The 12460-nt window shown below is 54.7% G+C and overlaps 1 protein-coding gene across 1 annotated transcript; it reads right to left on the reverse strand.

Moving 5' to 3' along the window:
• Positions 1-11058: 11058 nt before the first annotated feature.
• Positions 11059-11963, reverse strand: LOC309452925 (olfactory receptor 6B1-like; the record flags this gene model as incomplete). Its single annotated transcript, XM_082077580.1, is given in 2 exon segments — positions 11059-11486; positions 11489-11963. Coding segments are annotated over 2 exon segments (903 nt in total).
• Between the last annotated feature and the right edge of the window lie 497 nt (positions 11964-12460).

Below are 12460 nucleotides of genomic sequence, written 5' to 3' on the forward strand. Positions count from 1 at the left end.
CAGGACTTGGGGGTGCAGGACGTGGGGGTTGGAGGATTTGGGGGCGCAGGGATTTGGGGCTGCAGGGCTAGGTAAGGAAGGATGAGGGTGCAGGGTTTGAAGTTTCAGGACTTAGGGGTGCAGGATTTCGGGGTACAGGACTAAGGGGTGCAGGGTGTTTGGGGGAAGGATTTGGGGGTGCACATTTTGTGGGGGTGCAAGGTTTGAGAGTGCAGGGATTTGGGGTGAGGGATTTCAGGATGCCAGGTTTGGGGGGAAAGGATCTGCGGGTGCAGGGTTTGTAAGTGCATTGATTGGGGGTCAGAATTTGGGGGTGCAGGGTCTGCAGGGCAGGATTTTGGGTGCAGGGTTTTGGGGAGCAGGATCTGGGGGTGATGGATTTGGTTGACAAGGTTTTGCAGTGCGGGGTTCGGGGGAGCAGAGTTCAGGGGTGCAGGGTTTTGGGGGGTGGGTCTGGACGAAAAAGATTTGGGGGTGAATGCTTTGGGGGAATGATTTGGGGGTGCAGGTTTTGGAGTGCACGGCATGGAGTATGGGCTGTGGGGAGTCAGGATTGTGGGGCACAGGATTTGGGGGTGCAGGGTGTTGGGGTTCAGGAGAGCAGGGTGCACGGTTCAGGTTTAGGAGCTGTGGGTGCAGAGTTTTGGGGGTGTACGGTTTTGGGGTGCAGTGTTTCAGGTGAAGGCTTTTCCAGAGCAAGATATGTGGGTGCAGAGTTAGGGGAGCAGGTTTTGAGGTGCAGGGTTCAGATGTTCAGGACCTGGGGGTGCAGGATCTGGGGATGAAGGTTTGGGGGTGCATTGTTTGGGCGGCTGGATGAGGAGGTGCACGATTTAGGGCTGCAGAGCTTGGGGGGCTGGTGTTTGTTGGCAGAATTTGGGGGAGCAGGGTTCTGGGGTGCAGAGTTTGGGAGATCAGGGTTTGGGGGGAAATTTAACGTTGCGGAGAGTGGGTTGCATTGGTTTGGGGGTGAAGGATTTGGGGGTGCGGGGTTTGGAAGCACAGGGTTTTGGGGTGCAGGGTTTGGGAAATCAAGGTTTGGGGTTCCAGGATTTGGGGGTTCAGTGTTAGGGGGTGAATGTTTCGGGGGTGCAGGGTTTGTGATTGCAGGGTGTTGGGGAAAGGATCTGGGGGTAAAAGATTTGGGGTAGCAGAGTTTTGTGGAGCAGGGTTTAGGGGTCAGGCTTTAGGGGGACAGGGTTTGGGGGGCAGGGTTGGGAGGGATGATGTGGGGGTGGAGGGTTTAGGGCAGCAGGATCTTGGGGTGAAGGGTTGGGTAGGACAGGATTTGGGGGTGCAGGTTTTCAAGGTGCAACTTAGGGGCAGGATTTGGGGTACAGAGGTTTGGGGGTCCAGGGTTTCTGTGTGCAGGGTTTGGGATTGCAGGATTTGGGGTGCAGGTTTTGGAAGTGCAGGATCTGGAGAGTCAGGATTTGGGGGTGCAGTGTTTGGGGGTGAATGGTTTGGGGGTGCACAGTTTGAGGTTGCACATGTTTTGGGGGTGCATGATTTGAGAGTGCAGGGTTTGGGGTGCAGGATCTGGGGGTGCAGGGTTTGGGGGTGCAGGGTTTGCGATTGCAGGATTTGGGAATGCAGGATTTGGGGGCTGCAGCGCTGGAGGGTTTGTGAAATCGGGTTGGAGGATTTGGGGGTGCAGGACCTGGGGATGCAGAGTTTGGGAGGGAAGGATCTTTGGGTGTAGGGTTTGGTTGTGCAGGACATGGGGGTTCAGGGTTTAGGGCAGCAGGATCCTGGGGTGCAGGGATTTGGGGAGAAGAGTTTGGTAGGGCACCACCTGGGGGTGCAGGTTTTGGGGTGCAGGGTTTGGTAGGGCAGGATTTGGGGTGCAGGGTTTGCATGTTCAGGAACTGGGGGACCAGGGGTTGGGAATGACGATCCTAGTGTGCAGGATTTGGGGTGCAGGCTTTGGGGGTGCAGAAGCTGGGAGTGAAAGATTATGGGAAGCAGAATTTGGGGGTGAAGGGTTTGGGATTCAGGATCTGGGGTGCAGGATTTGGGGGTGCAGGGTTGGGGCCAGAATCTTGGAGTGCAGCTTTTGGGGTTGTAGGTTTTCAACATGCAGGGTTTGGGGGATGCTCGGTTTTGAATTGCAGGTTTGGGGGGACAAGATTTGGGGGTGCAGGGCTTGTGCATGCAGGGGTTTAAGGTGCAGGATTTGGGGGGGCAGGGTTAGGGGGGACAGGGTTTGGGGCTGTAGGGTTTGTGGGTGCAGCGCTCTGAGGTGCAGGATTAGGGGTTGTAGGAGGCATAATCTGCGGGTGCAGCTTTTCAAGTTGCAGGGTTTGGGGGTGCAGAGTTTTGGGGTGCAGGATTTAGGGGGCAGGACTGGGGAGGCAGGGTTATGGGGGTACAGGATTTGGAGCTGCAGGATTTTGGGTGCCAGAATTGGGGGTTCAGGGTTTAGGGTAGCAGGATCTTGGTGCGAAGGCATTGGTAGGGCAGGATTTGGGGGTGCAAGATTTGGGGTGAGGGGTTGGGGGTGCAGGCTTTGGGGGTGCTGGGTTTGGAGGGATGGGCTGGGGGGCAGAATTTGGGGTGCAGGATTCGAGGGTGCATGCTTTTGGGGTGCAAGTTTTGGGGCTGCAGGATTTGGGTGTTTAGAAGCTGGGGGTGCACGATTTGGGCATGCAGGGTTTGGGGGTGCAGGGGTTTGGGTGCAGAGTTTGGGGGTGCAGGTTTCGTGTGTTCAGGACCTGTGGGTGAAGGACTTGGGGGCTCAGGGTTTCGGGGCGCAGGGTTTGCTGCTGCGTTGTTTGATGTGGCAGCATTTGGGGGTGCAGGGTTTAGAGGTGTAGGGTTTCTGGGTGCAGGGTTTCGGGGTGCAGGGTTTGGGGGTGCAAGATGTTGGGGTCTGCAGTTTTAGGGTGCAGGATTTGAAGGAAAATGATTTGGGGGTGCAGAGATTTGGGTTGCAGCGTTATGGGGGTGCAGGGTTTGGGAGTGCTAGATTTGGGACTGAAGGATGTGGGGCTGCAGGATTTTGGGGTGCAGGGTGTGGGATTGAAAGATCTGAGGATGCAGGGTTTGGGGGTTCAGGGTTTAGGGCAGCAGGATCTTGGGGTGCAGGGGTTTCGGGTGAAGGTTTGGGAGACAGACTTTTGGGTGCAGGGATTTGGGGCGTCCAGAGTTCAGGGGTGCAGGACTTGGGTTTGCAGGATTTGGGTTTGCAGGGTTCTGCAGTTCTGAGTTTTGGGGTGCAGAATTTTGGAGTAAAAGGTTTGGGGGAAGGATCTGGGGTGGAGGATTTTGAGGGGCAGGATGTGGAGGTTCAGGAAGTAGGGTTGAAGGATTTGGGGGTGCGGGGTTTGGGGGAAAGGGTTTGGCGTGCAGGTTTCACATGTTCATGATCTGTGGGGGTGCAGGGTTTAGGGTACAGGGTCTGGGGGTGCAGTGCTCAGGTGTTCAGGCCCAGGGGATGCAGGATTTGGGGGGGTCAAGGATTGGGGGTGCATTGTTTGGCAGGGAAGGATTTGGGGGTGCAAGATTTTGGGGGGCAAGATTTGGGGGTGCAGCGTTTTGGGGTTGTAGGAGGCAGGATCTGGGGGTGCTGCTTTTGAAGTTGCAGGTTCTGGGGGTGCAGGGTTTGGAGATCAGGATTTGGGGGTGCAGGATTCATCACTGCAGGGTGTTACGCATTTAGAGTGGGAGGATCTTGGGGGGCAGGGATTGTTAAGGCAGGATTTGGGGGTGCAGGTTTTTGAAGTGGTGGGAGCGAGGGTTTGGGGGTGCAGGTTCCACATTTTTAAGAACTCGGGTTCAGGATTGGGGTGCAGGGTTGGTGTGTGCAGGATTTGGGGGTGCAGGGTTCTCGGGTGGAGGATTTTGGGGGGTCAGAACTTGGGGATGCAGGGTATGGGCATGAAGGTTTTGCAGCTGCAGGATTTTGGGGTACAGAACCTGAAGTGCAGAGCTTGGGGGTGCAGGGTTTGGGGGTGCAATGTTTGGTGTGGCAAAATGTGGGGGTGCAAGGTTTAGAGGTGCAGGATTTGGGGGAACAGGGTTTTGGGGTGCAGGGATTTGAGGTGCAGGGTTATGGGGGTGCAAGTTTCATGCATTCAGGAACTGGGGTTCCAGGAATTACAGGTGCAGGGTTTGGGGGAAGAATTTGGGGGTGCAGGGTTTTGGGATGCAGAGTTTGGGAGTTCAGGGTTTGGGGGTGCAGGGGTTTGGAGGGAAATTTAAAGTTGCAGAGTGTGGGGTGCATAGGACTGGGGCACAGGATTTGGGCGTGTGGAGTTTCAGGGTTCAGGATTTGGAGGTGTGGAGTTTTGGGGTGCAGGGGTTGGGGGTGAAGGATTTGAGGGTGCAGGGTGGTGGGGGAAGGATTTGGGGTGAGAGATTTGGGGTGCAGGATTTGGGGGTGCAGAGTTTTGGGAGGCAAGGATCTGGGGCTGCAGGATTTGGGGGTTCAGTGTTTAGGGTAGCACAATCTTGGGGTGCAGGGCTTTGCAGTGAAAGGTTTGGTAGGGCAGGATTTGGGGTGCAGGATTCTGGGTTGCTGGGTTTTGGGGTGCAGGATTTGGTGTTGCAGGGATGGGGTTGAAGGGCCTGGGTTTCCAGGCCTTTGAGGTGCAGGATTTGGAGGTGCAAGGTTTGGGAGTGAATTCTTTGGGGTGCAGGGTTTGGGGTTTCAGGAGGTGGGGGAAGGATCTTGGGGTGTAGGGTTTGGGGGGGCAGGGTTTCAGGGTTCAGGATTTGCGAGGGCAGGATTAGGGGGTGCAAGACTTTGGCTTTAGGGTTTAGGGGTGCAGAGTTTGGTAGGGCTGAAATTGGGGGTGTGGGATATTGTGTTGCAGGGTTTTGGGGTGAAGGGTTAATAGGGATGCAGAATCTAGGGTGCAAGATTTGGGTTTCAGGGTCTGGGGGTGCAGGATTTTAGGGTGCAGGATTTGGGCCTGAATGCTTTCAGGGTGCAGGGTTTGGGGGTGCAAGATTTGAGGGTGCAAGGTTTGGGTGTCCAAGATTTAGGGGAGCAGGATTTTGGGGTGCAGGGTTTGAGGGGTGCAGGGGCTTTGGGTAAGGGATTTGGGGTTCAGGGTTAGGGGGTGTGGGGTTTTGGAGTGCAGGGCTTTGAGTACGGCGTGTGGGGAGGCAGGACTGGGGGGGCTGCCTTTGGGGTACAGGATTTGAGGGTTCGCTGTTTACAGTATCTGGATCTTGGGGTGCAGATTTTGGAGGTGCAGAGTTTGGGAGGGAAGGATCTGGGGATGCAGGATCTGGGGTGCAGGGTTTGGGGGGCAGGGTTTGGGGGTGCAAGGTGTGAGGGGCAGGACTAAGTATTGCAAAGTTTTGGCGGTAGGATCTGGGGTGTAGGGTATGGGGTGCAGGAACTGGGGGTGCCTGATTTGGGGGTGCAGTGTTTTGAAGTGCAGGGTTTGGAGGGGGGAGGTTTCAGGGGTGCAAGATTTGGTGGTGCAGGTTTTGGAGGAGCAGTGTCAAGGGGGTAGAGGATTAAAGGTGCAGGATTTGGGGGTTCAGGATTTGGGGCTGCAGGGTACGGAAGGGAAGGAACTGGGACTTCAGGATTTGGGAGTGCTGTGTTTGGGGGTGCAGGGGTTTTGGGTGAGGGACCTGGGGTTCAGGGTTAGGGGATGCAGGGTTTGGGGGTGCAGGGTGTTGGGGAAGGATTTGGGGGTACAGGGTTTGGAGGTGGAGTGTTTCAGGGATCAGGGTTTGGGGGGCAGAATTTGGGGTGCAGGGTTTGGTAGGGCAGGATTTGGGCTGCAGGCAACAGGAAGGAAAGAAGAAAGGATCTGGGGGTGCAGGGTTTTGGAGTGCAGGACCTGGGGGTGCGGGAGTTTGGGTGAAGGGCTTGGTAGGGCAGGAATTTGGGGTGAAGGATTTGGTGTTTCAGGGTTTGGGTGTACAGGGTGTTTGGGGAAGGATCTGGGGGTACAGGGTCTGGGGTTGCTGGGTTTGGGGGTTAAAGGATTTGGGGGTGCAGGGTTCAGGACCTGAGCGTGCAGGGTTTGCGGGCTCAAGGTTTCGGGTGCATTATTTGCAGGGACAGGATTTGGGGGTGCAGAGTTTTGGGGTGCAGGGTTTGTGAGAGAGGAATATAGGGGTGCAGGATTTGGGGGTTCAGGGTTTAGAGTAGAAGGATTTTGGGGTGCAGGATCTGGAGGTGCAGTGTTTGTGGGTGCAGGGATTGGGGGTCAGGATCTGGGGGTGCATGATTTGGGGGTTCAGGGTTTGGGGGTGAAGGGGTTTGGGGGTGAAGGGGTTTGGGGGTGAAGGGTTTGGGGGTGCCTGGTTTAGGGTTGCAGGATTTGGGGGTCAAGGGTTTGGAGGTGCAGGGGTTTGGGGGGCAGGATATAGGGGTGCAGGATTTGAGAGTGTAGGGTTGTGGAGTGCAGAGATTTAGAGGTGCAAGATCTGAGATCGTTAGGTTCTGGGGTGCAGGGTTTGGGGAGGGAGGATTTGGGGGGCAGGGTGAAGGGTTTAGGATCTGGAGGTGCAGAGTTTTGGGGTGCAGGGTGTTGGGTGCAGGATCTGGGGTTCCAGGATTTATGGGTGCAGGGTGTTGGGGGTTTAGGGTAGGAGGATCTTGGGGTGCGGGGCTGAAGGGTTTGGTAGGGCCAGATTTGGGGGTGCAGGGCTTTAGGGTGAGGCTTTGGTGGTAAGAGGGTACAGAGTTGGAAGGTGCAAGATTTGGGGTAGCAGCATTTTGAGGAGCAGGGTTTAGGGGTCAGGCTTTAGGGGGACAGGATTTGGGGGGCAGGGTTGGGAGGCACGATTTGGCGGTGCAGGGTTTAGGGCAGTAGGATCTTGGGGTGAAGGGGTTTGGGGTGAAGGGTTGGGTAGGACAGGATTTGCGGTTGCAGGTTTTTAGGGTGCCATTTGTGGGGGACAGGATTTGGGGTGCAGGATTTAGTGGAGCAGGGTTTGGGGGTGCAGGTCTTGTGGAGGCAGAATTGGGGGTGCAGATTTTGGGAGTTCAGGACCTGGGGGTGCAGGATTTGGGATGTAGGTTTTGGGGGGGCAGGGTTTGGGCGTGCAGGGTTCGCATGTTCAAGAACTGGGGGTGCAGGTTTCAGTATCTTGGGTTGAAGAGGTTTGAGGTGAAGGGTTGGGTACAGCAGGATTTGGGGGTGCAGGGCTTTGGGCTGAGGGTTTTTGGGTGCAGGGTTCGCATCTTCAGGAACCCCCAAAACATGTCTTTAGGAACTGGGACGGGGCAGAGTTTGTGGTGCAGGATTTTGGGTGCAGGGTTTTGGGGAGAAGGATCTGGGGGTGATGGATTTGGTTGACAAGGTTTTGCAGTGCGGGGTTTGGGGGAGCAGAGTTCAGGGGTGCAGGGTTTGGGGGGTGGGTCTGGATGAACAAGATTCAGGGGCAAATGCTTTGGGGGAAGGATTTGGGGGTGCAGGTTTTGGAGTGCATGGCATGGAGTATGGGCTGTGGGGAGTCAGGATTGTGGGGCACAGGATTTGGGGGTGCAGGGTGTTGGGGTTCAGGAGAGTAGGGTGCACGGTTCAGGTTTAGGAGCTGGGGGTGCAGAGTTTTGGGGGTGTACGGTTTAGGGTTGCAGTGTTTCAGGTGAAGGCTTTTCCAGAGCAAGATTTGTGGGTGCAGAGTTAGGGGAGCAGGTTTTGGGGTGCAGGGTTCAGATGTTCAGGACCTGGGGGTGCAGGATCTGGGGGTTGGCAGTTTGGGGGTGCATTGTTTGGGGGGCTGGATGAGGAGGTGCACGATTTAGGGCTGCAGAGCTTGGGGGGCAGGTGTTTGTTGGCAGACTTTGGGGGAGCAGCGTTCTGGGGTGCAGAGTTTGGGAGATCAGAACTTGGGGGTGCAGGGGTTTGTGGGGAAATTTAACGTTGTGGAGAGTGGGTTGCATTGGTTTGGGGGTGAAGGATTTGGGGGTTTGGGGGTCAGGATCTGGGGGTGAAGGGCAGTGGGGAAGGATCTGGGGGTGAGATATTTGGGGTGCAGGGTTAGGGATGCCAGGTTTGGGGGTGAAGGGTTTGGGGGCAAAGATCTGGGGAGCAGGATTAGGGGATTCAGGGTTGGGGGGGGTAAGTTTGTGTGGGGGAGAATTTCGGGGTACAGGATCTGGGTGGGCAGAATTTTGGGGGATCTGGGCTTGAGAGTGCAGGATTTTGGAGTATAGGGTTTGGGGGTGCAGGCTTGGGGAGGCAGAATTTGGGGGTGCAGGTTTGGAAGGGTCAGCACTTTGAGGACACAGTTTGGACAGCACAATTGGGGGTGCAGGATTTGGGAGAGAAGGATCTGGAGGGGCAGGGTTTGGGCTGAAAGGTTTGGTAGGGCAGGGTTTGGGGGAGCAGGATTTGGGGGTTCAGAACCTCAGGGTGCAGGAGGTTGGAGGATTTGGGGTGCAGGGTTTGGGGTGAGGGATTTCAGGGTGCTAATTTTGGCGGGGAAGGATCTGGGGGTACAGGTTTTGGGAGTGCAGGTTTTTAGGGTGCAACTTGTGGGATGTGGGTTTTGAGTATAGGGTTTTGGGATGCAGAATTTTGGGGGGGAGGACTGGGAGAGCAGGGTTTCGGGTGCAAGGTTCAGTGGTGCAGGGTTTTGGGGGTGCAGGGTTTTGAGGGAGGCAGAATTGGGGGTGGAGGGTTTGTGATTGCAGGGTGTTGGGGGAAGGATATGGGGGTACAAGATTTGGGGTAGCAGGGTTTTGGGGAGCAGGGGTTAGGGGTCAGGCTTTAGGGGGACAGGGTTTGGGGGGCAGGGTTGGGAAAGATGATTTGGGGGTGCAGGGTTTAAGGCAGCAGGATCTTGGGGTGAAGGGGTTTGGGGTGAAGGGAATTACAGGTGCAGGGTTTGGGGGAAGAATTTGGGGGTGCAGGGTTTTGGGATGCAGAGTTTGGGAGTTCAGGGTTTGGGGGTGCAGGGGTTTGGAGGGAAATTTAAAGTTGCAGAGTGTGGGGTGCATAGGACTGGGGCACAGGATTTGAAGGTGCAATGTTTGGGAGTGAATTCTTTGGGGTTGCAGGGTTTGGGGTTTCAGGAGGTGGGGTGAGAGATTTGGGGTGCAGGGTCTGGGGGGGCAGGGTTTCAGGGTGCAGGGTTTTGAAGTGCAGCGTTTCAGGGGGGCATGATTTGGGGGTGCACATGTGGGGGTCCAGGTTTGTGGGCTGCAGAGTTTGGGAGTGGAGGATTTTGGGGTGCAGGCATTAGGGACGCCTAATTTGGGGTGCAGTGTTTGGGTGTTCAGGACCTGGGGGTGCTGCGTTTGGGAATGCAGGTTTTGGGGGTGTAGGTGTTCAGGGTTCAGGATTTCGGAGGGTGCAAGATTTCAGTTGTAGGCTTTAGGGGTGCAGAGTTTGGTAGGGCTGAATTTAGGGGTGCAGGACTTGGGGTGCAGGGTTTGGTGCTGCAGGATTTGGTGGTGCAGGGTTTGGGGGTGCAAGACAGGATCTGGGGGTGGAGGATTTGGGGGTGCGGATTGCAGGGCAGGGGTTTTGGTGCAGGGTTTGGGGGAAGGATCTGGGCGTGCAGGTTTGGGAAGAGTATTTTGGGGTGCAGGAGTTCTGGTGCCGTGTTTGTGGGCAGGTTGGGTGATCACTGCTGACCTGCACACACTTGCTCTCTCTGTATTCACCTTCACTCTTGCTCCTCCATCTCCCCACTGTTCTCTCCACCTTCTCTCTTTCCGTTTCCACCGCACTCTTGACACAGACCTGACCCACGGAGAATGTTCCAGAACACGCCGATCCAAACCCCGGGGTGACCTTCGGGCTCCATGACAATGTGAAAATTGAGTGTGCAACAGAACCCTTTTGGTTGTGAAACACCTCGGAGATGCTGAGTCCAAGCACAACCCCCGGCACTGCCCCCCGTCCCTCAAGAGCTCAGCGGAAACCCCTCCAGGGACGGCGACTCCAGCCCTGCCCTGGGCAGCCCGTTCAGTGCCCCACAGCCCTTGCCGGGAGGAACAGTTTCCAGGCTGCAGTCAGACCCTCACCCGGTACCACCGGGGCCGTTTCCTCTCCTCCTGTCGCTCGTTCCCGGGCAGTCACAGATCCCCGCTCTCCGGGCACTGTGGGCGGCTCCTGTCCGGCCGCTCCCCGCGCTCCCGCTCTGTCTCTCGCCCGAAGGCTCAGGCGGGAACGGCCGCTGCGTCCCGGCGGCCAATCGCAGCTCGCCGCCTCCGCCCCGCGCGCCGCCGGCCGTTGGCCCCGCCCCCTCCTCCCCTCATCCCCTCAGGAGGAACCTCACCCCGCCCGCGCTGCGTTCGGAGCTCAGCGCACAAACACCTTCACAGGGCGAGAAATGCAGTTGTGATTCGTGCCGAGATGGTCAATGTTTACAGATGTAACCAAATGAGGCTCGGGCTCTGAACCTGGAAAAAGGAAAGGTGGTTAAGTTCTATGTAAAAAGTTATGAAACTTGTTTATGAAGTCTCATCCAAAGACCCCAAAGACCCTCCTCAAAGCCACCAAGTGACACTGCGCAGGCGAACAGGGAGGGTCAAGAGGAGACTGGAAATGGTTTCTGAGACTCATTTTAATGAGAAGCGGGAAAGGTTATGAATACGTACAGGCGTTCCTGGGTCAGTATGAACATGTAACACCTCACTGTATTTAAGCACAGCTCTTGTTGTTCAAAGGGTGCGTGTTGGGCGGAGAGAATCCCCCGCGCACCCAGCGCTGTTTTGCTTTTGCTCTAATGAGCACGTGTTTAAGGAATACAATTAAGGAATTGGATTAAACGTTGCTTATCCATAGAAAAAGCCTAAGTTATTTATTTCAACTTCCAATATTACTGCATGGTTTTGAAAACTATAAATCTAGGGTTTAGGATTTTCAAAAGGAAATAATCCATCAGCCAAAGTCCTATTATGGCTTATTTTATTGATATTGTAGCAGAATATTCAGCGTCACAGCGCTCATGAATGGGAAGGAGACATTTGCACATAGAAACGATACCATTTCTTCCTTGCTGGACTTCAGTGCAATGAGTCAGTGATGACGGAGTCGGTGATGAACAAGCTGTAGAGGTTTACTCAGCTACATTTCAAGAAGGACACTTGTCACTCCTGTCCATGTTCCTCCGTATCCTTATCCTCGGAACTTACTGGTGTGCAAAGCAGCTTGTGCCCATGGGCTTTCTCAGACTCTCTTTCACCTCCTTGTTCCTCAGACAATAGATCAGAGGGTTCAGTGCTGGAGTGAACACAGCATCAAAGACAGACACTGTTTTGTTGAGTTTGGACGGATGGATCCTCCTGGGCCTGGCACACATGAAGAGAGTGGCCGAGAAAAAGATCATGACTACAGCCAAATGGGAGGTACAAGTGGAAAGGGCGTTTCTCCTTCCCTGCGCTGAAGGCACACACAGGATAGTTGACAGGATACAGCAGTAGGAGAAAACAATGATCAGGAGAGGGATCAGCAGGATCACCAAGGCCCACACAAAGTCCACTGTCTCTGCAAGGGACGTGTCAGTGCAGGAAAGGCTCAGCACGGGAGAGATGTCACAAAAGAAGTGGTTCATGACGTGAGTTGTGAAACTAAAGACACCTTGACCAAGGAGATGGAAAAGCCTCCTGCCCATGAGAGAATCAATAGCTGAAGGCACAACTTGTGCGTCATGGTGGCTGGATAGTGCAGGGGATGGCACACAGCCAAATAGCGGTCACAGATGACACATTCGGTGCACATAAGGGAGATGAAGAAGTATAACTGGGTCATGCAGCTGGAGAATGAGATGGTCATGCTCTGGGACCAGAACCCAAGCAAAAGCCTGGGCAGTGTTACTGAGACATAACAAATCTCCAGGAAGGACAAGTTCCCCAGGAAATAATACATGGGCTTTTGGAGGTGACGGTTCCTTTTCACCACAAAGATAATAACAGCATTCTCAGTGATTGTTACCATGTAGGTGGCCAGAAAGATCAGGTAAAGTGACGTCTGAACCTGCAGCCCATAGGAAAATCCCAGGAGAATGAACTCTCTGACAGCAGTTTGGTTCTTCATTCCATGCTGGGTGCCACAGCGATCCCTGCAGGTGTCAATGGAGAAAGACAAACAGAAGAGTTCCACAACAGCGAGTTCATGTGAAGATTTGGGGCATTTAGTAAACTGTTTCCTGTGGAAACTTTCTATGAAGTAGAACAAGCATTTCTTACAGGAAAGAAAGTGAGAGGGACGCATGTCTTTATTCCAGTGACTTGTTACTGTACTGTCAATAGCAACACTAGAAAATCAACCCAAAATGTAGCAAAACCGCTCTGTAGCGCACACTGTTTTCATGTAGGATGGAATGTGAAGAACACAGACTGGCTGCTGACATTCCCGCTACTGACAACAGCACCACAGAGGTTCAGGTGGTACAGCGATAAAAATTACTAAAAACACAGATGTAGTACTAATGGAACACGGAGTTTTGAAAATGTCAGACTTTCTTCATTTCCTAATAGGAAATTATCCACCTTTGTGTTTTCAGTGGCAGCAGTGATGGTCATAGGAGAGAC

Source organism: Streptopelia decaocto (genome assembly GCF_964273445.1).
Source record: "Streptopelia decaocto genome assembly, contig: HAP1_SCAFFOLD_58, whole genome shotgun sequence".
Taxonomy (NCBI): Eukaryota; Metazoa; Chordata; class Aves; order Columbiformes; family Columbidae; genus Streptopelia; species Streptopelia decaocto.